The 25,120-nt window shown below is 45.0% G+C and overlaps 1 protein-coding gene and 1 long non-coding RNA gene across 2 annotated transcripts in view; one reads left to right on the top strand and one right to left on the bottom strand.

Moving 5' to 3' along the window:
* Flt1 (fms related receptor tyrosine kinase 1) overlaps positions 1 to 20,961 on the top strand; it is a 184,212-nt gene extending 163,251 nt beyond the window's left edge. The window contains exons 23-30 of the mRNA XM_042685381.1: positions 1,462 to 1,584; positions 4,262 to 4,373; positions 6,359 to 6,458; positions 13,556 to 13,661; positions 13,822 to 13,964; positions 15,436 to 15,520; positions 17,440 to 17,534; positions 20,320 to 20,961. Of these exons, the coding sequence (XP_042541315.1) occupies positions 1,462 to 1,584; positions 4,262 to 4,373; positions 6,359 to 6,458; positions 13,556 to 13,661; positions 13,822 to 13,964; positions 15,436 to 15,520; positions 17,440 to 17,534; positions 20,320 to 20,506 (951 nt within the window). The 3' untranslated portion in view covers positions 20,507 to 20,961. The remainder of the gene's footprint in view (positions 1 to 1,461; positions 1,585 to 4,261; positions 4,374 to 6,358; positions 6,459 to 13,555; positions 13,662 to 13,821; positions 13,965 to 15,435; positions 15,521 to 17,439; positions 17,535 to 20,319) is intronic.
* On the bottom strand, positions 1,173 to 22,124 carry LOC122112550. The gene is made up of 3 exons (XR_006148239.1): positions 21,556 to 22,124; positions 4,573 to 4,578; positions 1,173 to 1,183 (listed from the first exon to the last, which is right to left on the bottom strand). It is a non-coding gene; the product is annotated as an uncharacterized LOC122112550 (long non-coding RNA).
* Between the last annotated feature and the right edge of the window lie 2,996 nt (positions 22,125 to 25,120).

Below are 25,120 nucleotides of genomic sequence, written 5' to 3'. Positions count from 1 at the left end.
CTCAACTCCAAAATAAGCATCACCCCAGGGTCTTACCTTGCCTCATATGAGGAATTTTGAGAATCATGAGCCCTGGGCCCCAGTTGGTAGAATTTAATTTTAGAGAACCTTGCCTAGGAGCAGGTAAATCCAGTGGCTGTTCAATATAGCAGCTTTTGGCATGCTTTTTAAAGCTGGCCAGACTCTCAGAGTACACAGCTGCCCAGGAGAGCCGCTAACAATGCGGCCACATGGGGCCTCCCACAAAACTTTGGCTTGAGTAAATGAGGTACCACATGCCTATGGCCCCAAGACTCAGCAGACTGAGGCAGGCTGATCATCTCAGGAGTTGTTTAAAGTCAGACTGGGCTACCAAGAGAGAGCCTGTGAAGATGTCATAATGAAATCCATTATATTATATGATTAATATCCACTAGTAAAAATTGAATTTAAATAAAAGATATTTAGGATACAGTTTAAAAATGTTCCTTTTAGAGGCTGGGAAGGTGGCTCAGTGGTAAGAATGCTTGCTTTGCATGCATGAGGCCCTGGGTTGGATTCCTCAGCACCACATAAGCAGAAAAAGCCGGAAGTGGCACTGTGTCTCAAGTGGTAGAACGCTAACCTTGAGCTGAAGAACTCAGGGATGGCGCCCAGGCCCAGAGTTCAGGCCGACATGACCGACAAAAAAAAAAAAAAGTTCCTTTTAAGCAGAGTGGGTGAATACAATCAAAGGATAGTATATACATGTATGAAAATTTCACAACAAAAATTCTCACTTTGTACAATTAACACACACTAATAAAAATCATTTATTTGGAATAATTTAGTAGCCAGGCGCTGGTTCGGACCTCTGATCATAGGTACTCAGGAGGTTGAGATCTTAGGATCAAAGTAAGTCTGGGCAGCAAAGTCTGATTTCTAATTAACTACTGAAAAGCTGAAAGTGGGGGTGTAGCTCAAGTAGTAGAGAGTCAACCCTGAACAAAAAAACTAAAGGACAGCACCCAGGCCTTGAGTTCAAACTCCAGTACCAGTGCACACAAAAACAACTTCGATCATTGATTTAGATTGTTTAAAATTGTAGACAGAAAAAGAGGAAGGAGAATATCTGACCCGGTGTCTGGTGAGTAATATTATTTTCTGTTGAGATGAAAAAAAATGAGGCTTCTACAGGTCTGATTCAGCTTCTTAGGATAAAAGGCTGCAGGCAGTTTTGCTCCGTGGTGGAGCTCAGTCTATGTGGTTGGCCAGGATGCTGACTTGTAGAACAGATTCCGAGCAATTCTTGGCTGGGGGCCTCCAGGGACCTGTAGCTGTAAAGAAGCGCTTCCATGTTTGTGGTAACTCTGTGCTCCAACTCGCTTCCTTTGCAGCATGTGAAATGGATCCACGAGTGAATAATAATGACCCTGAGAGGGCACAGGAAATTAGTCGGTTAGATTAAGGAAGTGCATTGATTATGCAACTGTTTTATTATAGTGCATTCATCGAGACCTGGCAGCGCGAAACATTCTTTTATCTGAGAACAATGTGGTGAAGATTTGTGATTTTGGCCTCGCCCGGGATATTTATAAGAACCCCGATTATGTGAGAAAAGGAGACGTAAGTCAGCCTGATGTTTATTTGACTCATTTATACCCTACCATTTTTTTTTTAAAACCACACACTGAAGTCCTTGATAAATATTTACACTTCTCAAACAGTAGTCCCCAAACACTCTCCTGGGTTTCCTATGATGACAAGCAGTTCCGATGAGCTGCGTGCCAGCCAGCACTGGCGTGGGCAGAAGGCCACCGTCATCTGCTTCTGCTGGTCCCTACCCCTGGGCTTGCTGTCCATCCTTTGGGCAGTGCTGACCGTGATTTGCTTACCTTAGTTGTATGCTCCAGGGACCTTTTTTGGTGAGACCACCTCCTTCCTTGCCTGGAGCTCCTATGGGAGTTCGTTGTCCTGCTGAAAAGAACAGCCTGGCCTCTTTTCCTCAAATAAACCCGGGTGATGGATTCAGCAGGTGTCTGTTCCCCCGCTTAGGGGAAAGGGTGGGGGAGGGGATGGCTATCTTGCTGGGGAGGAAACTCTCACCAACCCTACCTTCCACGGCAGCATCCTACTCTCTGGGTTCCCTCCCCCATTTGTTTTTGAACACAGTGTTATTTGTGGGTGACCTCCTGTGTCCTCCCCTGTCCGACCTCTTCCAGAAGGGTTTTAGCTTGGGTCTGGGCTCTGCTGGTGGCTCTCCAGCAGAGATTATACATCACCTAGAAGACCTGCTGAACCGCAGCCAGCCCCACCCCAGAGCCCTGATGCAAATTCTTAGTGCTGGAAGTGTGTGTGTGTGTGTGTGTGTGTGTGTGTGTGTGTGTGTGTGTGTGTGTGTGTGTGTGTGTGTGTGTGCAGTCTTAAGGCTTGAACTCAGGGCCTGGGCACTGTTCCTAAGCTATTTTGCTCAAAGCTAGCACTCTACCTCTTGAACTACAGCTTCATGTCACTTCTGACTTTCCTGCTTGGGCTAGCTTTGAACTGTGATCCTCAGATTTTAGCCTCCTGAGTACCTACGATTACAGACATGAGCCATCAGCACCCAGCCCCTTGAGCTGTTTTACTCAAGGCTGGCACTCTAGCACTTGAGCCACAGTTCTACTTCTGGGTTTTTGTTGGTTAAGTAGTGATCAGAGTCTTATGGACTTTCCCTTGTGGGTAAACCCACAAGGTTTCCCTTTGGTGGGTAAACCACCAAAATCCAGCAAAAACCCTCATTTCATAAAGCTTTGTTTTTGGTGGTGGTGGCAGAGATTAAACCCAGAACCTTTCGTGTGCTAAGCAAGCGCTGTACTTCTGAGCTTTACCTCTAGCAAGTTTCTAGATGATGTTGTCTATACATAGCAGGCCAGAAACATACGCTGAAAACTACCATTCCAGAATCACTGTTTAGAAGAGACCTCTTTAAAAAAAAATCTCTTTGTCTCTCCATTTTTCCCTATTTCCTGCCACTGCCCATTCATCCCTTTCCCAGGATAACTCACTGGGATTCCTGTTATCTGGAAGAAAAGGAAGATTTGTCTGCATGCTTGAAACCAGCCATACATTCTCCTAAAAACCAAGTCTCCCATTTCCTTTCCTTTGGTGGGCATACTAGAGACTGAAGCCAGTATCTGCACATGCTAACCCAGTGTTCCCACTGCGATGAAACCTAAACCCTGTGCAATGACTTAGCCTCCTATCTTTTTACATCAGGATGTCTTTTAAAACATGGTTCATGTAGTAGAACACCAATATTGAGTGAAAAAGCCAAGGAAGAACTAGAAGCCCTGAGCTCAAGCCCTAGTACCAGAACACACACACACACACACACACACACACTCAATAAGTAAATCTCCTTTCAGTGCCAAGTACCTGTGGCTCACAGCTATAATCCTACGTGCTCAAGAGGGTGAGGATCCTGGTTCAAAGCCAACCAGGCAGAAGAGTCCATGAGACTCTTGATTCCAATTACCTAGCAAAAAGCTGGAAGTGGAGCTGTGGCTCAAGTGATAGAGTACAAGCCTTAAGTGAACAAAAAACAAAACTAAGAGACAAAGCCCAAACAACAATAACAGGAAACAACAATAACAATAAATCCTCTTACTTAGGAAAGTTCTGAGAAATCACCACCAACTTTCAGGGGATCTTGTCATTAATCTCTCTCTCTCTCTCTCTCTCTCTCTCGCTCTCGCTCTCGCTCTCGCTCTCTCTCTCTCTCTCTCACTCACTCTCACAGGTGACCCTGTGGAGTAGAGGCCTTGGTGGGGAAAGGGGTTTATTTTATTTTGCTTTGTCATTGTGGGGCTTGAACTCTGGGGCTGGGCATCATCCCTGAGCTCTTCAGCTCAAGGCTAGCCACAGCACCACTTCCAGCTTTCTGGTGGTTAATTGAAGATAAGAATCTCACAGACTTTCTGCTCAGGCTGGCTTTTAACCATGAACCTCAGATCTCAGCCTCCTGAGTAGCTAGGATTACAGGCATGAGCCTGGCAGAGGTTTCTTTTAAAGCCACAGAGTTAAGATAGGCTGGGCCTACCAGAGGAACTTACTAACCATGTATTGCCTCCAGCAGCTCTGCGAAGCTTGGATTACTCTTCTGGCACAACACCCTGTGCTTTATGAGTTTTCTGTTAGGAAACTGTAGCTGCTCTAAGAAACAGTTCTCGGCAATCTCATGTGGGAGGTGACCCTGGGAAATGGCGTTGGATGTGCTTTGCTTTCATGTTCGTCTACTCAAGATTCCCTTATCCTGTTCTAGACCCGACTTCCTCTGAAATGGATGGCACCTGAATCCATCTTTGACAAAATCTACAGCACCAAGAGCGATGTGTGGTCTTATGGAGTGTTGCTGTGGGAAATCTTCTCTCTAGGTAAATATGGAAGCAGCCTAGGAGTCAGTCTGTGGCCTCTGCTAGGCATTCTCTGAATAGACCCAAACTTAAGGTCAACCCCTGAGCCAGTTGCAAAGACTAGGGGAGGCTGAAGCCTCTCAGATAAGCAGTGATTTATGTGTGCACGCACATCCAGACTGGAGGAATGATTTATGAGATTATGAAGGTAGTTTTCCACATAGAGCTCTAATATCCTTCACCCTTCCTTCCCTGCCTCACCTTTACCACCAAATATCTTAAGAAAGGCCCTCGTGGCCCACTGAGCCAATGGGAAAGTGAGGCTGGAATGAGCAGGCTATCGCTGGGTACCAGTGGTTCACACCTGTAAGCCTTGTTACTAAGGAGGCTGAGATCCTAGGATTATAGTTCAAAGCCAGCCTGGTCAGAAAAGTCTGTAAGACTCTCATCGCTGTGGCTCAAGTGGTAGAATGCTAGCCTTGAGAAAACAAACAAACAAACTCAAAACACTGCTCAGGCCCTGAGTTCAAGCCCTATTACAGGCACAGAAAGGAAGGGAAGGGAAGGAAGGAGAGAGGGAGGAGAGATGGAGGGAGGAAGGAAGAAAGAGAGAAAGAGCAAGCCTAGCTCTTATCCTGATATTCACAAACAACACAGGTCTGCATGCTGCTTTCTTCATGCCAACCATGAACACTGGTTTATCTTTCTTAGCCTGCAGTCCTGTCCACTATGGATTTCTCGAAACCTTGCTGAAGCCCCTATGCACAGATGTCACATCTGCTCCTCAACACAGTAGTGATGTGAAGCCTCTCAAACACGAGTTCTAGCTAAGAGTATTTTGGACACTGCCAAATAAGCAAATAAGTCAGCCAGTAACATCCCTGGCTTCCTGTAATGTGTAAAAATCATTGCCCTGCTTTCGATGACAACACCTGTTGCTTCTAGTCTTTAAAAGCAGCTTGGCGGATACAGCGGCCCTCCAATGACACAGTGCCAGCACCGCATGTCTCCCAGCTGCTTCCTACCAGCAGCAATGACTAGAAAGCACACACACACACACACACACACACACACACACTGAAATGGCTTAGCTTGAAGGCTAGCTCAGAATGGACCAGGAGGCCTTGCCTGCCCTGCCCCTAGTCAGGCTCACTGAAAATAATAGCTTCAGGGAGCATCCTCATTTTCACTGGGGTTAGATTAATCTATAAGCAACCTAGCTTAAAAAAAAAAGAAAAAAGAAAAAAAGCCAAGCAGCAGTGACTTGTGCCTGTAATCCTAGCTACTTAGGAGGCTTAGATCTGAGGATCGAGGTTCAAAGCCAGACTAGGCAGGAAAGTCTGTGAGACTCTTATCTCCAATGAAACACCAGAAAACTGGAAGTGGCACTGTGGCTCAAGTGGTAGAGCGCTCGCCTTGAGCTGAAGAGCTGAAGGACAGCACCCAGGCCCAGAATTCAAGTCCCACGACCCCCCCCCCCAAAAAAAAGTCATTAGCCATGTGTTGGTGGCTCACATAGGAGGCTGAAATCTAGAGGATCAATGTTTAAAGCCAGCCATAAAAAGTTCATGAGATTTTTATCTCCAAAATAGCTAGCAAAAGAGCAATGTTTGTAGGCATGGCTCACCAAGCTGAGGGAGTGAGAGGCCCTGAGTTCAGTCCCAAGTAGCACCAAAACAACAACAAACAAACCCATGCCATTAATTGAAGGAATGTCTGTAATGATGGGATTTCTGTGGGTACAGTGCAGGGACCCATGATTGCCCCTTCCCTGACCAAATGGGCAGGAGTAGCCTTCGAGGATCAGACAGGGACTAACCATACCATTCATGCATCCTGCCAAGGATATGCTGAATTCCAAAGAGGTTCATTGCACAGCCACTGCGAATGATTACTGAACCATCATTGTGAATAGCCAGAAGAAACACTGAACTGCCTCCCCCACCGTGGTGCTTTTGTACCTAGCCCCCAAAACCATTACATGCCTACATCTCCATCCCCTGCAGGTGGGTCTCCCTACCCAGGAGTGCAAATGGATGAGGACTTCTGCAGTCGCCTGAAAGAAGGCATGCGGATGAGGGCCCCTGAGTATGCCACTCCTGAAATGTGAGTCCTGGCTTCCCTCTTCCTCCACCCAGCAGACGTAGAGGGCACAAATGATCACTTTTTCTTCAGGGAATGGATCCTTGACCCTATTTGGGCTCAGTAGTGTGGGGAGCGTTTTCCTGGAATAGGGCACATTGTCCTTGATCCACCCCTACCTCCTCCTCTCCTAACTACTGACATGACTCTCTCTGCAAGACCTCTAGCTGGAGTTTTAAATTTTACCAACAAACTTCATGATCCATATTCTCCTCATATACAGTATTCACTGCACCTAGGATTGGTTCAAGTAAAGTGAAACTCAAGTCTTCTGTCAAGATTTCTAGCTTTGGTCTGTATATTTTGTTTTGTATGAGTTTGTGTGTGCCTGCGTGTGCGTGTGAGTTTGTGTGTGTGTGTGTGTGTGTGTGTGTGTGTGTGTGTGTGTGTGTGTGTATGCCCATCCTATAGTTTAAACTTAGTGCCTGTTCACTCTCCCTGAGCTTTTTTGCTCAAGGCTAGAGCACTACTACTTGAGCCACAGCTCTACTTTCAGTCTTTTTGGGTGGTTAATTGGAGATAAGAGTCTTACAGACTTTCCTGCCTAGGCAGGTTTTGAACTATGATGCTTAGATCTCAGCCTCCTGAGTAGCTAGAATTACAGGCGTGAGCCACCAGCACCCAGCTGTCTGTATGTTCTTAGTACCGGAGGTTTTTTTTTTTTTGGGTCCGGTCGTGGGGCCTGAACTCTGGGCCTGGGCGCTGTACCTCAGCTCTTCAGCTCAAGGCTAGCACGCTACCACTTGAGCCACAGCGCCACTTCCGGCTTTTTTCTTTTTGCTTATGTGGTGCTGAGGAATCAAACCAGGGCCTCAGGCATGCAAGGCAAGTGCTCTACCACTGAGCCACCTTCCCAGCCCAGTACCGGAGCTTTTTATGCCTATCACTTTTTTGGGAGATTTAGAGCACTGTCTTTGGGAGAAAGTTAAGGAATATATAAGAGAATGAAGCAGATAAAAAATCCAACTTTTAGAGCACTAATACTGGATTTAGTCTATTTCAATTTCTGAGTCTGGTAGTTAATGAATCCCAAAGGTCTGTATAATATTTAATTGTATAAAACTCAGTTGTGACTCTCTAGCCTGTAATAGTGTGACTGTATGCTTTTCAAACCTGTTGCAATCACTTTGATGTTGCTGAAATCTTAACCCATTAGTAAATCTTTCTTAAGCAATAACAACAAAAAAGATCACTAGCCAGGAATTCAAGTTCAAAACTCAGTTTCTAGGTGGAAATCTGAGCAAAACAAATAGACTGCCAAGATGTTGGCCTCTCTCACCAAGGGAGAACCTATCAGTGGAGCTGTCATGGAAAGAGACCAGAAGCCCTATTTCTTGCTCAGTCAGCTTTTGCTCAATCATCCTTCCACACCAAGGACTCACAGAGCTCCGTGTGGATTTGGGGAAAACAGTATGGGAGGAGAAGGGGCCTTCCTTCCACAGAGGCTTCGTGGGCAATGGGGCTCCTTTACAATCCTTTGAGAGACCAGCTCCTGGCCCTGATGCCTGTGGGGGCACCTTCCTGCCATGCAATATGGTGACTCTAGGCAGAGCCCGTCCAATGGAGGATGCTCCATTGTCAGCCTGTTCTCCTGGCCTCTCCTGGGCACGCTTCCTGTGATTTTGTGTGTGTTGTACACTTTGAGGCCTGAGTGGGAATGTGATGACAGTTGCAGTTGTGTTGAGCTGCTGACAAGGATATGGGCTTCCCTGAGGCAGCACCACCTCTCCTGAACTGGCCAGCTGGTCCCCCCCCATCCCACCCACACAATGAGGTCCCTGCTGAGCCCTGGGATGGTCTGTGGGGAGGAGTCAGGGGAGGTGAAGGAAGTGAGGACCTGGGCAAGATCACTATCTCCTTCCTTCATCATCTCAGGACAAAGCTATGTCAGACTCAGGATGAGGAGCTGGAGGAGGGGAATGGAGGAGTGTGGGATGAAGGCAGGGCTTGGGACAGTCTGAAGGCCAGGAGAACCTGGGATTCTTGTCATGCTGCAGGGTGATGTCCTCATTAAAGCCTCTCCAAAAGCCAGGGAAAAAGCGGACCATCAACACTGTAGTGTGTTGCAGGCTTGAGAGTTTGCACTCAACATCAGGAGACCTGGTTGAAAATAAGGTACATAGCCAGACACTGGGAGCTCTCACCTGTAATCCTAGCTGCTCTGAGAATCCTGGTTCAAAGCCATCCAGGTAGGAAAGTCTGTGAGACTCTTATTTCCAATCAACCAGCAAAAATCCTGGAGGTGGCAATGTGGCTAGGAAAGTCTGTGAGACTCTTATTTCCAATCAACCAGCAAAAGTCCTGGAGGTGGCAATGTGGCAGAGTTCCAGGCTTGAGTGAAAAGCTAAGGGACAGCACCCAGACCCTGAGTTCAAATCCCAATACTGTCACAAATGAACAAGATAATAAAAATAGAATAAGCTAAGGACACTTTATGCCTATGGCGTCCTGAGTGTTCCCCCAACATAGTCTCATAGGGGGAAGCCTGCAACCTTAAGAAGGCATGGTGGGCTTCTGTCTTCTGAACTTAAGTAGCAGACTCAGGAGGGAAGCCATGTGCCCTCTGCCAGGTAAGCAGCAGAGGATACGGGTTGAGAAACCAGGCCCCCAGCCTGATAGTTGTTCTGGATCACAAAGTCATGCCCTCCCCCATGCAAACCCCTCCCCCCCCCACCATTTCCCAGGAGAAATTATTTTCTCATATACCCACCGATGCTTTGAATTAAATATTTCCATCCACTTTCCATGTAATCTGAAAGTAAGGAGAGAGTTCTCAATTACTAACGGGAACAATAATAATTGCAGTTATTATTACATCATTTTTTGATGTGCTCATTTATTGAACTTCAGAACGTATTTTTTTCATTGATTTAATTTTGAATGTACATTAATTGTACAAATGGGTTCTGCCAGGAAGAGTCACAAAGCATACATTGTACTTTAATTACATAATCCTCCTCTATTGCTCTTTCTCCTTCACCTCTACATCCTATTATTCAATAGCTCTCAGTAGTTTTTTTTTTCTCTCCATATATATTTTTATTGGAAAAATAGTGTACAGAGGGGTTACAGTTACATTAGTAGGGTAATGAGTACATTTCCTATCAAGCATTGTTACCTCCTCCTTTGTTTTTCCCCTAGCATCCCTTCCTTCCCCACCTCCCCAACTCCTCCCTCCCTTCCCCCCCAAAAATTGTAAAGTTCATTTTCAAAATACTGTCTTCTACATTTTACATCATTTTTTTTTGTACGCCATTACTGGGGCTTGAGCTCAGACATTCATGCTCACACTTGGTTTTTTTACTCAAGGCTGGCACTCTACCACTTGATCCATACCTCCAACTTTCTCTGGTTAATTGGAAATGAGTTTCATAGGGTTTCCTGCCCAAGCTCGCTTGGAATCTCAATCCTCAGTTCTCAGCCTCCTAAATAGCTAGGATTATAGACATGAGCCACCAGTGCCTGGCTCTTATTAATATTAACCAAATGGATATTTAGTTTCTTTAAGTGGCAGACAGTTTAACCATTGTTTTTATTTAATATTTATTTATTTATGTCATTTAATATATAAATTTCCCTAGCGCTAACAGACTGGTAAAATAGGAAGTGTTAGCCGCTGCATTACACAGAGAAGCCCACAGCACAGAGCAGTGATGTGACTTTCCCAGGGCCACATTGCCAGTCATTCAGCAAACTTGGTCTGCTTTTAGTCCACATCACTTTTCTGCCTAATGGGATAGCTCCCCAAATTCTGGTCCAGAATAATTCCAAAGGTACAAAATCACCTCAACTTTGAACCAAAGACTTCCTTGGGCTTGATCAAACATTAAATTTTTCTTACTGGTGCTGGGATTTGAACTTAGGGCTCACAATTAGGGCTGGCATGATACTGCTGAATCATGCTTCTCGCTCAGTTTGTCACTGGTTATGTTTAGAATACCACTCTCTCTTCCCGGGGCATATACCTGAGCTGTGACCCACCTACTATAGGCTTCCCATTACCCCTGAGATTAGAGGCCTGTGCTTCCTCATCCATCTTCCCTCTGTGGAGATGGAGTCTGGTTGCTTTCTGCCTCAGCTAGCATCATAATCTTCCCAATCTCAGCTTCCCATATAGTTTGGGATGATAGACCCCCGCCACGGCACCCAGTTAGGCGGTGAGAAAGGATCTCTTTCGTTTTTCTGTCCAGAGATCCTCTCATTTTCAGCCTCTGAAATAGCTAGAATTACAGGCATGTGCCTTACTTCAAACCTTCAGATCTTTACCCATCTCCTCCCAGGTAGCCCCAAACAAGGCTACTCTGGAAATAATAACAAAAAACAAAAACAAAAAAAAAGGAAGCTTGCGTTAGAAATTTAACAGATAAATCCATGCTTTGTGAAATGTTTCCATAGGCAGCTAGGGGTCATACTGTTTACCAACTCCAGTGTATGAGAGCTGTAATCTCATTTATTCCAGTAGTAAGAGGGTCTGGGCAGGGACACAGGAAACTTCTCAGATCTGGGGTTCTGTGGTCAAAACTTGGCCTAGTGGTGTGTATATTGGAAACTTGAGCGATAGTGTGGAAAGGGAGCCCTTTTACCCCAGGGCAACAGATGTCATGAAACCTGTTTACTTAGTGACGAAAGCTATGCAATGCAGAGTAGAGTTGCTTATTCCTCGCCCAGAGCCTGTTTAATCAGATGCTTTTCAGTATGTTTTCTTTTCCCTTTTCCTCTGGTGTTTGTTGAGATTCATTTGGGCTAAATGATACGCCCCAAGGAGTGGAATCTAGAAATCAGAAACCATGAGTGAAACTAGAAAATTGTAGGTGGTCCTTGTTGCCTGCTCCCTCCAGGTTGCAGTTTCATGACCTTGATGCTGGTGGACAGGTGCCTGGGGCCTTGGCTGAATGGAACAGGCTCCCAACTCCCGGGACTCAGGCCTGGCTTCACCAGGAGCTCTTGATGCATTCTGCAATTGAGAGAGGGTAGAAGGAGCTCTGAAGATGTTTAGGCATTCGGCCCCCCCCCCCCACCCTTCTCCCCACAGGTAGCATCCAGTTTCCGGTACTACAAGTAATGTTTCAGATGTGCCTGAAGAATTTGCAGAAGGAAGCAGAGCTGTCTGGCTTAACTATCTTTAGCACATATTTACTGAGTGCTTATCCTAGCACAGTGTTAGGCCTGTGCTGGGTGAATGAAATCAGGATGAGATCCCAGGCCACATACTGCTTATGGGATGGTTCTGACTTTTTTTTTTTTGGCCATTACTAGGGCTTGAACTCAGGGCCTGTGCCCTGTTACTTAGCTCTTTTTGCTCAAGGTTAACACTGTACCACTTGAGCCACAGCTCCATTTCCCATTTTGCTTTGTTTTTGCTGTTTGGTGGTTAGTTGGAGATAAAAGTCTCATGGATTTTCCGATCCAGGTTCCCTTTGAACTGGGATCCTCAGATCTGTGGCTCGGAAGTGAGCCACTGATGCCCAGCTCTGAACTAATTCGAGACCCAGCCCATTCAGAGTTTGATCTTAGATTCTTCTATGATCTAGATGATTTTCTTTCATCAGTCTTTGGGCTTGAACTTTGGGCCTGGGCGCTGTCCCTCAGCTCTTCAGCTCAAGGCTAGCGCTCTACCACTTGAGCTATAGCACCACTTCCAGTTTTCTGGTGGTTTTACTGGAGATAAGAGTCTCACAAAGTGGCGCTGTGACTCAAGTGGTAGAGTGCTTTCCTTGAGCTGAAGAGCACAGGAACAGTGCCCAAGCCCTAAGTTCAAGCCCTACAACCTACAAAAAAGAAGTCTCATGGACTTTCCTGCCGGGGCTGGCTTTGAATCTCCATCCTCAGATCTCAGCCTCCTGAATATCTAGAATTAGAGGCATGAACTATCAGCACCTGGCAATCTAGATGATTTTCTAAAAGAAAACGTACAATCAACATCCTACAAAGAGCACAAAGGACCCACAGAGAATAAACCCTGTGCAGACAGGGACTGAGCTCTAAGCAGACATGATCGACAGGAGCCTGATTCTTTCATATCTGCAGTGGGAGAAGAGCAGAGGAACCTGTTGATATTGGAACCCTAGGACAAGAGTTGGCCTCTAGGCTATTAAGACAGATGTTTCAAATACAGAAGTTTAGCCTGTACTTTTTTGCCTTAGTGGTAGGAGGTCATTTTGTAATAAGAGCTTGAAATGTTGGGTGAAAAATACTCAGCCACACCCAGGAACTTTAAACACAGCCTGAGGAACTACTGAGGTCCTCAGTGGGTGGGCCTCCCCTTTCAGAAGTGATGGGTCATGTACCCTGTGCTTTCTCCATCCATGTCCACTACACAGCTTCAGGGACTGTGAGAACATGGAATTGCCATGCACATATTGAGACACATCTTGTAACAACCTTGGTTACGATGCAAGAATGAAATGGGTGTGGCAAACCACTCATCCATTCAAGTCCACAGCTCTCTTCAACTTTCAAGACGTCATCACACTTTTTGATTGGGTTTTGGGGGTTTCTTTTGGTCTTGTGTTGTTTTCATTTTTTTGGTGCTGGTATTGGGGCTTGAGTCCAGGCCCTGGACACTGTCCCTGAGCTTTGTTGCTCAAAACAAATGCTCTACCACTTGATCCACAGCTCTACTTCTGGTATTTTGTGGTTAAATGGAGATAAGAGTCTCACAGACTTTTCCTGCCTGGGCTGACTTTAAACCATGATCCCCAGATCCCAGCCTTCTGGGTAGTTAGGATTATAGGCATGAGCCACCAGCACCTGACCATCATGTTTTTGAAAGAATCTAACTGCAGGGAGCAATGTGTTTCTAAGCTTAATCCTAGTCCTTCCACTCCACAGAGGCCACTGACACTGAACAAGCTTGGGTCAGGAGAGTTTTAGAAGGTTGCTGGACATGTATTTCCCACTCCTGGCAGAACTTCACCCAGACAGATCCTTCTATTAGGGCTAGAGACAAACCTAAACATGAAGCCAGGCCACATATGGTTAAAAGTCAGGCTTGCCAGGTGGAGGGTGATCTGTATACACATCACTGCTCTCCAGCTCTCTCTGTGCTTTTTTCCCAACAGCTATCAGATCATGCTGGACTGTTGGCACAAAGACCCTAAAGAAAGACCACGGTTTGCAGAGCTTGTGGAGAAACTAGGTGATTTGCTTCAAGCCAATGTACAACAGGTAAAACTCAGTCTGGAATATCAGAAGGCCAAGGGCTTTTGAATGTCAGCAAGAGATGCTTTGCTGGTTGGGGAAATGATACGCTTGAAGTTGATAGGCTGCACTGAAATTGGTTGCAATTGAACCATGTGCAATTAGAGCTCTCTTTTTGGTGTTTTAGGATGGTAAAGATTATATCCCACTCAACGCCATACTGACTAGAAACAGTGGCTTTACATACTCAACTCCTGCCTTCTCTGAAGACTTCTTCAAGGATGGTATTTCAGCCCCGAAATTTAACACGGGAAGCTCTGATGATGTCAGGTAAGTTTTTTCCACCCCCCCAACTTGATTACAGACTTTGATAACCTACAAAAGGGCTGGGTACCAATGGCTTACACTGGTAATCTTAACTACTCTGAAGGCTGAGATCTGAAAATCATAGTTCAAAGCCAGGCTGAGTTTAAAAAGAAATCTGAGAGCCAGATTTTTACTACTTGAGAAGTTAGGATTATAGGCATGATGCGCCAGCAGCTGGGAGGGTGGTTCTTGCCACATCCACTAGCATTCTCTATGCTGTCAGAATCCTTTTTAGAATTTGTCCTGTGGGCCTTCTAGCATCTTTATTTTCAGTAGGCATAGCCCTGCACTTTGACCTCAATTGTGCCACCAGGGAAAGCACAAGAGTTGCAACAATAGGAAAACATTGACAACCAAGTCAAGGCACATGGAACCAATGAAACATCATGGCTCAGTATCAGAGCTCCACTACACAGGCAGCCCAGGAGGCTGGAGCAGAGTTGTCATCCATGTTTTAAAGATGAGCCAATTATCTTGGAGTAAATCCCATACCAAGGCCTGATTGGATTAGACTTATGGAGGAGTGGGGTTGTCAGAGTAACTTGGGCCCTAGTATGTTGCTTAGCTGTAGGTTCTTTTTATCAGTACAGAGGCTTGAACTCACAGCCTCAAGCTTTCTCATGTATGTTCGTTCAAAGCTGTTGATCTATCACTTGAGCAATACCTTTTCACCTTATAGCATTTTGCTGGTGAACTAGAGATCACAGCCTCTTGAGAAGCTAGGATTACTAGGTTTAAACCACGAGCATTTGGCTACCCATAGGTTAGAGAGCTTGTCTAATAAGTTAGGCCTGGCAGTGAGTAACAGACTACCAAACTGAGGAAATTCAATCATGGGTGGGGTGACCTTGCTGTGAGCAACCATCTAGTGGATGTCCTTGATGGTAGTTTCTCAGAGGTCATCAACAAAAATTGACAGGTTGAAGTAGACAAATGCTGCAGGTACCACACATCTCCCCATCTGTATTCACAGTACAGAATATTTTAAGACTTGCCCTAGCACTCAACTGAACAATTAAATCAGCTAGGCAGCCTTGACAGGTTGTTTTATTTATCACCCCACATCCTTTGAGGAAGTAGGCAACTATATGTGCTAAGATAAAGTCACTCTCTTCCTGTGGCATCATTTCTCCTGTTTGTAGCATCAGGTGCTCAAGCCACACAATGCCTCATGTCCCCTCTCACCGATGTGAGAGGGACCAGACTAGGCCCTTCTGAGGTTTTGCTGCACACTGTACAAAATGTGACTTGACAACCATGGGAAGAAGCGGCATTGCCCTGAAGAGCTCGAGAGGGTATAGCAAGACATTTGAGCCATAGGACTTAGACAACTGGTGGTGTGGTTCATCTTAGCTGTGTTATACCTGGAGCCCATGGGCTCCTAACATCAGAGCTGCATATATTTTCTTGATGATCCCTCCTGCTTCTTCCTTAGATACGTGAATGCTTTCAAGATCCTGAGCCTGGAAAGAATCAAAACCTTTGAAGAACTTTCTCCAGATACCACCTCCATGTTTGCTGTAAGTCATTTGTGGTGAACCTCAGGCAGAAGCCTTGGCGTGACTCTATCCAGACACCAACCGTAGAAGTCCTGATCAGTGAGGGCCACTCACCAGTGGAGACTGACATGACAATGCCAAGAGAACTGACGGATAAGCAGAGTTAGCTGTGCAGAGTTGATTTGAATGATTTTGAAAATGGCCCCAAAGTTACTCTAGGGCCCATTCTATAGAATCTGATAGTAACATGGTCCCTTAGAAAACTTCATGTGTTCCTCATGCTTTGGAAATACAGGAACCCCATACAGGTGATTGGCTGGGCCTTGTGATGTAACAGATGCCTTGTGATGTAGCACAGAGACCAGAGTCCAGAGACCACCACCTAGTTCTATACCCCTTCCTCCAAGGTGCTTTAGGACAAACAGCCAGATCCCTGCCCAGATCAGGACACCTTAGCACACCAGAGTCTTCTATCAGTTCTTCTCTTTGAAGACTTGGAATGGAGCTAAGAGACTAAAGGGAGGAGAGGAAGCTAGGCAGGAATGCGCTCCTGGTATGGCAGACCCTTGTGCTCAAGGTGGGATCTCCAGGCAGACATGGGGCTGAAATCTGGCTGGATCTGCTGGCACTTGGACCTACCACTGTCACTAAGTCAGACCCCCCCCCCTTGCCACAGGCAGATTCTGTGGATCCCTAAGGGATTCCTGTGCACATTGAAGTTGGACAAGTACTAGCAATGTCATGTCCCTCACAAACAACCTGGAAATGTAACTCTAGTGTGAAGGGGATCACCTTAAGACCACCACAATCATCCTTAAAAACTATCAGAGCACAAGATAAAGTGAGAATGACTTTAAAGATGTAATAGTAGCTGGGTACTGGTGACTTACATCTGTAATCCTAGCTACTCAGATGGCTAAGATGTGAGGATCAAGGTACAAAGCCAACCCAAGCTGGAAAGTCCATGAGGCCTGTATCTCCAATTAACCACACAAAAAAGCCAGAAGTGGAGGTATGGCATAAGTGGCAGAGCACCAGCCTTGAGTGAAAAGACTGAGAGTGCAAGGCTCTGAGTTCAGGCTCCAGTACTAGCATGTGTGCACACATGTGCACACACACACACTCACTCATTGTGTGTATGTGTATATACACTATACAGTGTATAAGTATATACACACATATATATATATACATAAATATGTATACACACATTTAAACTTTAAGCTGCAGGAAGAAATTTTGTTGCTTGGTCTGTTGGTTCAAGTCCCATGAAACAATACTGAACAAAATAGAATCAGCCTTAATAAGCCTGTACATGGTAATTTATGACCACTTCCTTGTTTGCTTAGGTCTTTGCTTTCTGATAACTAAAATTAGGAACACAGTCTAGTTAGAGCCTCAGAGAATGGGAGGAACAAAATGTGATATCCATTTTCTAAGATATATACTGTACTAAAGATAATGAGTCTGTGTACAACTCAGTGTTGGAAATGACTCAAAGGAAATGCAATTACTAGAAACAACAATTGAGTATGGCCTCAAAATTCTATAGTCTCCAAGGAACAAAAATTGAATCACCTTTATAATTTCCTCTAATTTTTACATATTATGGTTACTGAACAACAACGTACCCATACTCATACTGCCATGAAATAATTTGCAAATGGAAAGAGCTAACCTGTTACCTACAGTTTTCCCTTTTATTTACTTCACCTTTAGAACAGAGCTACAACGTTGCTGGGAGTGAGCATTACTTGTAATTGCCCAAGACTGTAGTTGCTGATATGGAGAAGATGTTTTTTTGTCACTAGGCAGGGATCAGGGAGCATGCGGGAAGTGGCTGGAGTAACTTCAGGGGTACATTGCAGTATCATCTCCAGATTTAGTGGGGACCTATCTTGGCCAGGCAAGCACATGACCTTCCTACCTTTCCCCACCAGGATTACCAACTGGACAGTAGCACTGTGCTGGCCTCCCCACTGGTGAAGCGCTTCACCTGGACTGAAAGCAAGCCCGTGGCCTCGCTAAAGATGGAGTAAGGAAGCTGCATGTCTTTCCTATGATTATTGAAGGGGAGGTGTGGAGGAAGATTCTTGCGATGTTGGTTAATAGAGGGCTCTAGGGGGTTACTTGCCATCATGAACAGTAACATTTAGACATTATATAAAAGTACTGTTCTAGCTGGCACTGGGTGCTCAAGCCTATAATCCTAGCTTCTCAGGAAGCTAAGATCTGAGAATCAAAGTTCAAAGCCAGCCAAGGCAGGAAAGTCCACAAGACTCATCTCTAATTAACCACCAGAAAACAGGAAGTAGTTCTGTGGCGCAAAGTGGTAGAGCGCTAGCCTTGAGCAAAAGAACTCAAGTCCCATGATCAACAACAACAAAAATGATGTAAATAAAATGGTGGCTCAAGTATATTTAAGAAATATGAACAGCAGAGCTTCATAAAGTCAGTTGGATTGACCAGAAGCTGGGCACTGGTGGCTCACGCCTGTAATCCTAGCTACTCTGGAGGCTGAGATCTAAGGATCACAGTTTAAAGCCAGCCCAGGCAGGAAAGTCTGTGAGACTCTCATCTCCAATAAACTACTCAAAAAAGCTGGAAGTGCTGCTGTGGCTCAGATGGTAGAGCACTTACCTTGAGTGAGGGTGGGGGGCGGGGAAGAAAAAGCTCAGGGACAGCATGTTTTGTTTTTATGGGGTTTTTTGGTTTCTTGAATTCAGGGCCTGGGAGGGATTCCCTTAGTTTTTTCACTCAAAGCTGGTACTCTACCACTTAAGCCATGACTCTACTTCCAGCTTTTAAGATTTTTATTTGATTGTAAAGATGCTGTACAGAGGGGTTACAGTTACATGAGTAAGGTAATGAGTACATTTCTTGTGGAGCATTGTTACCCCCTCCTTTGTTGTTCTCCCACTCTTCCTTCCCTCCCCTACCTCCCTTCCCCCCCCACTTCCAACTTTTTTTTTATGTTAAATTGCAGATAAGTCTCACAGACTTTCCTGCATAATCTGGCTTTGAACAACTATCGTCAGATCTCAGCCTTCTTGAGTTGGTAGGATTATAGGCAAAAGCCTAAAAGACCACAGCATAAAATGGTGACTGCTTTTTTCTATGAATGGGGGCTGGGAAGGTGGCTCAGTGGTAGAGCGCTTGCCTTGGATGCATGAGGCCCTGGGTTCGATTCCTCAGCCCCACATAAGCAAAAAAGGAAAAAAAGCCAGAAGTGGAGCTGTGGCTCAAGTAGTAGAGTGCTAGCCTGGAGCTGAAGAGCTGAGGGACAGCGCCCAGGCCCAGAGTTCAGGCCCCACGACTGGTGGACCCCCTCCCCCCCCAAAAAAAAGAAAACCACGAATGGTTATCTTCTACTATGAAAACCATAGACCGTGGGTGTGCTAGTCCACAACACACTAGACCAATTAGCACGGTGTATGAAGTTCTCTGCTTCATCCCAGAGCCTGTTAAACAAAAACGACAAACAAATGTGAAAGGACTTTCTTCCCCACATACGTAACTCAGGTTGGTTGTAGCATTATTGAACCTACACTTGAGTCATGCTGGCAAAATAGTCTCAGTAACACAGAACTCTTTTAGAATATAATGATGAGGAGGGGACAAGTGTACTGAATTTTGAGTGTGATGCTCTGAGTTTCTTGAGACCACTGTAGCAAATTGCCACCGATAGTGACTTTAAGAGAGGATTTTTTTTGGGGGGGGGAGTGGTTGTGGGTCTTGAACTCAGGGCCTGGGTCCTGTCCTTGAGCTTTTTTGCTCAAGGCTAGTGCTCTACCACAGGAGTCACAGCTCCACTTCCAGCTTTTGGTGGTTAATTGGAGATAAGAATCTCACTGACTTTTCTGTTCCAGCTGGCTTTGCACCATTATCCTCAGATCTCAGCCTCCTGAGTAGCTAGGATTACAGGTGTGAGTCATTGGTGCCCAGCTTTAAAGAGAAGGCTTTATTTCCTTGCATTTCTGGAGGCCAAGATCAAGGTGTCAACAGGGCTACACTCTATCCAAATGATCTAGGAGAGAGTCCATTCCTGGCCTTTTCCATCCTGTGGTAGCTTCTGGCACTCTTTGGCTGGTGGCTGCATCTCAGCTCTTTGTTTACAAGTCCTCTCTGGGCCTGGCCGTGAGTCTCCCTCTGCCTCCATGTGATTGTATTTGGAGCTCATTTTAATAATTCAGGATAAACTTCTCTCCCTAGCACTTGGCCTGTCTTTTGTCACATTAAGGTTGTATTCTTCACACATCCCAGGATTTGACATAGATATTGGCAGGAAGGAAGGGACTTTTTCTGCCCATAAGAGCTATGTGACCCACAAGTAGGAGAGACTTAATTTCCATATAGATTTGTATTGTCTCAAATTCCATCCCCAGCTACTGGCATGTCTCTTTCTGTCTAGAATCCAAGTAGCACAAGGAAGGCAGTATGCAGTTTTACAACAGGAACAATCTGATCATAGATTGAGATTCCATAAGAGGTATGGACAAATGACCCAAACAGGAGGAGTGGGAATAGGCACTAGTGGTTCTTCACTGAAATCCTCTAGCTATTCAGATCTGAGGATCACAGCTTGAAGCCAGCCCAGTCAGAAAAATCTGTGTGAATCTTGTCTCCAATTAACCAGGAAAAAGCCAGAAGTAGAGCTGTGGTTTAAGCGTTGAGTATTCAGCTTGAGTGAAAAAGCCAAGTGAGAATAAGGCTCCACTACTGACTCAGGCATGTGTGTGCATGCGCGGAGTGAGGTTTAGGGTTTTTGAGAAACCCATATGATTAATATCTCTCTCTCTCTCTCTCTCTCTCTCTCTTAGCTTGAGAGTTACCGATAAAAGCAAGGAGTCAGGTCTTTCCGACGCCACCAGGCCCAGCTTCTGCATTTCCAGTTGTGGCCACATCAGATCTGTGCATGACAACCTGGAGCCAGGAAAGGAGGAGTTGTGCTGCTCGCCACCCCCAGACTACAACTCAGTGGTCTTGTACTCCTCACCTCCTGCCTAACACTTGACACACACCTTCTTTCTAGAAGCACATGTGTATCCACACTCCCCAGAAAACTAGTTTCTGTCAGTATTATGCATATATGAGTTTACACCTTTTCCTTATCACAGGAGCCAGCTGCTTTTGACAACTTTAATAGTGCTTTTTAATGTTTTGACTAACAAGAATGTAACCCCAAATAGAGTTAATAGTGACAAGAGAAAGAACACTACTCTCCATCATGTTATTCCCGTTAGAGAAACTCTTTCTAAGCCCAATGACTCACCTGCTCCAGCTCCCAAGGGATCAAGGCACACAGGACAGGGGTCAGGAGATGGAAATGCACTGATTGCTCTGGCAACCTTGGTACCAGACACAAGCAGCACAGGAACTGAAAGGAATCACACACACATTGGTGTAGGCAGTGCCTCTGGAGTTCTCTAGCATGCATGAGAAAGGGAGGGAGAAAGGAAGGAGGAAAGGCAGGGGAAGAAGCAGAAGAGGGTTCTCTTGCAGTGTCACCTCCATGATCCTACAAACCTGACTACTGACAGGGCAGAAAGGAGGCGACATTTCCTGGGTTCTGGAACTAAAGCAAATCTTTAAAAACTACCTATGGGACTGGTTCTATTCCTATACCATGGCTCGTCTTGATTTTGTAGCACTCAGGTGGTACTCTACTCTGAGCCTACCACTGGCTTTAGTGAAATACACTGAGAACCTATTAGAATTGGATGGCCTGATGTTAAGTGTGATGCTCATAGGAAGGTAGGTGAAACCACCTACTGATTCTATTTCAAGTACTGATTTATAGCTAAGACATTTTTCCTTTAGTATCCCATTTGCACAGTAGCTATATAGGAAGCTGGAGAGAGTGCAGGTGCAATCATGTAGCGGGTTTTCTGTGTCCAAACTAGATCAGATGGAATAAACCCCAACAAGGCAGAGTGGAAACTCCATCTATACTAGCTAAAGCAACTTATCCAGGGAGTTGGGACCCATAATGGAGGCAGTCATGTTTTTCTAAAGGGGATTCCACTGTCGCATGGAAGGATGTGAAGAATATATACAAGAACATTAGTCAATGTTTATTAAGCACTTTATATTCCTTGAGAGAGAAAAAAACCATGTGATGCAGGATATTATATATCAATGCAAGAGATTCCTACAGTTGGGACCTGGCATACTAGTCAATAAACCATCAAAAGAAGGAAAGGCAATTTTCATTAGCTTTGGACCTGGCCTTGGGTCTGAGGATGAGAGCAACAGGAAACAGGGTAGAAATAAGGAAACAGGGTAGAAAAAGGGGACCTACTTTCCGTGGTCTCAAAATTCAGTGGGCCCCAAATGCCTACGCTGACTCTGTTGGATATTATCTACACAAGTTGCAGCGAAGAGAGAGAAAGTATCTGCTGAGCAGAGAGCAGTGAACTGCTGTTTCTAGAGAATGCTTTCTGTGAAGCGTATCACTTCTCTGTAGAACCTGGACTCTGCGACAGCAGAAAGAAGCCCTCCTTCCCTTTGCACTACACTCTAGTGCAAGGTTCTTTGTAAGACATGGGAGAACCGGGCACGGGGCACCGGTGGCTCGCTCCTGTAATCCTAGCTATTCAGGAGGCTGAGATTTGAGGATCACGGTTCAAAGCCAGCCCAGGCTAGAAAGTCTGTGGGACTCTTATCTCCAATTAACCACCAGAAAACTGGAAGTGGGGCTGTGGCTGAAGTGGCAGAGCACTTACCTTGAGCTGAAGAGCTCAGAGACAGCACCCAGGCCCAGAGTTAACCCCCCCCCCCCGCCCCCCGACCAACAACAACAACAAAAAAGACATGGGAGAAGTCAGCATCCTCCAGTGAGACAGTGGGTGCCCAAGGTGGCTCTCAGGTCTCCTTGGCCAGGATAGAAGCAGGTTTCTCCATAATGAATTGAATTCAACACAGTCAAGTAGAGTCAGAATTGGGGATGGGGAGTAAGAACTCTTGGACCTTTCTCTTCTTTCCATACACAAAAGTTCCTAACAACCAGAAATAACACGACTCAGATAACAAGGATGGAGGTTAGACAGCAAATGAAAGAACCCAGTCCTCTACTTCTTTCAGCTAGATAAGGATCCAACTAGTGATAAAAAGAAAACCTTAGCAATCCTATGATACCTTGAGTTAAATGATCTAATTCTTAATCATTAAAAATCTTCAATAAAAGCCCCTTTCCAAAAAAAACAAAAACCTATTAGGATACTGTTAGAATATATATTCTGCTTCTTTAAAGGAGTTCCATCAGCCGAAACAGTGGTACTGTCTGAATCTTGGTGTAGACAGAAAAGTGAGTGGGTCTGATGGCATAGTGCTTGTTTATCAAAACAGCATTGAAAAGCTCTTACTGAACATAATAATAGGACTATTTGCCATTTAAGACAAAAATGGGTGGCACCAATGAACAGCATATCAGTCTAAGCCTTATGAGATAACCTATGTGTAAAAGAGAATGGAATGGGAATGAATGCTTGGACAATAGTTTTAGACCAGGGGGGCAAATTTGTCCAAATCTGAAAATGGTTGCTTAGGTCTTTTGAGTCATGCCTTGTTTCCCAGTCTATAAGAATGTCAAACATGAAGTAGATACTTTCCAGCTCCATTTAAATTGATGAAAGGAGGAGGAGCATCTTTTGACTGACAATGGTAGTAACTGTGTGTGTATGTGTGTGTGTACATTGTGCATAATTATTTAAGGAAACTGGAATTTAAAAGTTACTTTTATACAAATCAAGAATATATGCTACAGATATGAGATATGATCTGGTTCTGCCTTCCTAGTTATGATGAATGTATTTTGTATATTATCTTCATATAATAAAAATTAACTAAAAGCATTCACATAGTTTCTCTCCCTGCTTTGATTATAAGTAAAAAAAAAAATGGGTCATAGATTATCCCTGGGGGGTGGAGAGAACTGGTGTTCTAGGAGACTTCATTGAATACCAAGTGCATGTGTATGTGTGCACACCCACGCATGCATACACACACACATACACATTGATCCTGAGGCTTCAACTCAGGGCCTGGGCACTGTACCTGAGCTTTTCTGCTCAAGACTAGTATTCTGCTATTTGAGCTAGAGCTCCTTTCAGTTTTTGGGGGGGTGGTTAATTGGAGATGTCTCTCCTGACTTTTCTTCCTGCCTGGGCCAGCTTCAAACTATGATCCTCAGATCTCTGCCTCCTGAGTAGTTAAGGATTACAGGCATGAGCCACCAGTGCCTGGCAAATATCACTTACTAAGCATGGCACAAGATATAGCAAACAAGCATTGCTAAAGAGAATGCAAAGACAGAACTTTCCATCAGTATGATGAACAGCTGCTTTAAGCAATGGGGACACTGCAAACTACTAATACAAACCAAAATCAAAGTAGGTAGATTGTCCAGAAAACCAGACACTAAAATAAATCAGATAATGAAATAAAGCAAGCCCTAATGAGCACTAGGCAGTGCTCACTCATACTGATAGCAGTGTCCTCAAAAAGAGGCAGTCTTCCCTACACACTAATTTTCTGCTAGTAAACAACACAACTGTGGCATATGTGTATGAGCATACATGTGGATTAAAGGTCATGTGCAAAAAGGCAAACAAATAATGGGCAAAAGCATAAAACAGAAATCATTCCCTCTTATGACAAATGCTTCAATAGAATCATCTATTTCATTTCGTGGGTTACATTCTTGGATGCGAAAAGCCCAGGTGGTAGCTGGTAGCTGGTAGCACATGCCTGAGATCTCTTGGATCACGGTTCAAAGCAAAGCCGGGGAAGGAAACTCTGTGACACCCTTATCTCCAATTAACCACCAGAAAACCAGAAGTAGTGGTCTGGCTCAAGTGGTAGAGTGCTTGCCTTGAGCTAAAGAGCTCAGGGACAGTGCCCAGGCCCAGAGTTCAGGCCCCATAACTGACAAAAAACAAAACAAATCCCAGGTGGTAACTACCAGTATAAATGACCACCATTTTGTCTTAAAAAGTGGCTATCCTTCGACTAGGAATGCGGCTTAGTGGTAGAGTGCTTGCCTAACATGCATGAAGCCCTGGGTTTGATTTCTTTGTACCACATAAACAGGAAAGGCTGGAAGTGGTGCTGTGACTCAAGTGGTAAAGGGCTAGCCTTGAGCATAGAGAGGCCCGTGGGCAGAGTCCAGGCCCTGAGTTCAAGCCCCATGACTGGCAAACAAGACAAGAAAAAAAATGGCCATACTATCAATTTGATTGACAACACAAGAGGTTAATCTGGAAACACAACAGAAATGAAAATGGGCCTACTTTATTCAGGACAAAGGTGAGAAAAGGGATAAAAGCCTAATATCTGCTGGGCTGCTCAGGAGACTAAGCTCTAAGGATCTCAGTTCAAAGTCAGACTGGGCAGGAAAGCCTGTAAGCACGCACGCACACATGCATGCGCACGTGTACACACACACACACACACACACACAGCTGGAAGTAGAACTGTGACTCAAGCCTTTAGCACAAAAGCCAGGGGACAGCACCTAGGCCATGAGTTCAAGCCAGGACTGGCACCAAAAAAAAAAAAAGCCTAATCTCATAATCTCAACAAATTTGAAGAATTAGCTAGGAACTGGTTTCTCATGCCTAT

This window comes from Dipodomys spectabilis, unplaced genomic scaffold, assembly GCF_019054845.1.
Source record: "Dipodomys spectabilis isolate Male_0828 unplaced genomic scaffold, ASM1905484v1 ptg000095l, whole genome shotgun sequence".
NCBI lineage: Eukaryota > Metazoa > Chordata > Mammalia > Rodentia > Heteromyidae > Dipodomys > Dipodomys spectabilis.
This window is presented reverse-complemented; position numbering and strand designations above follow the sequence as displayed.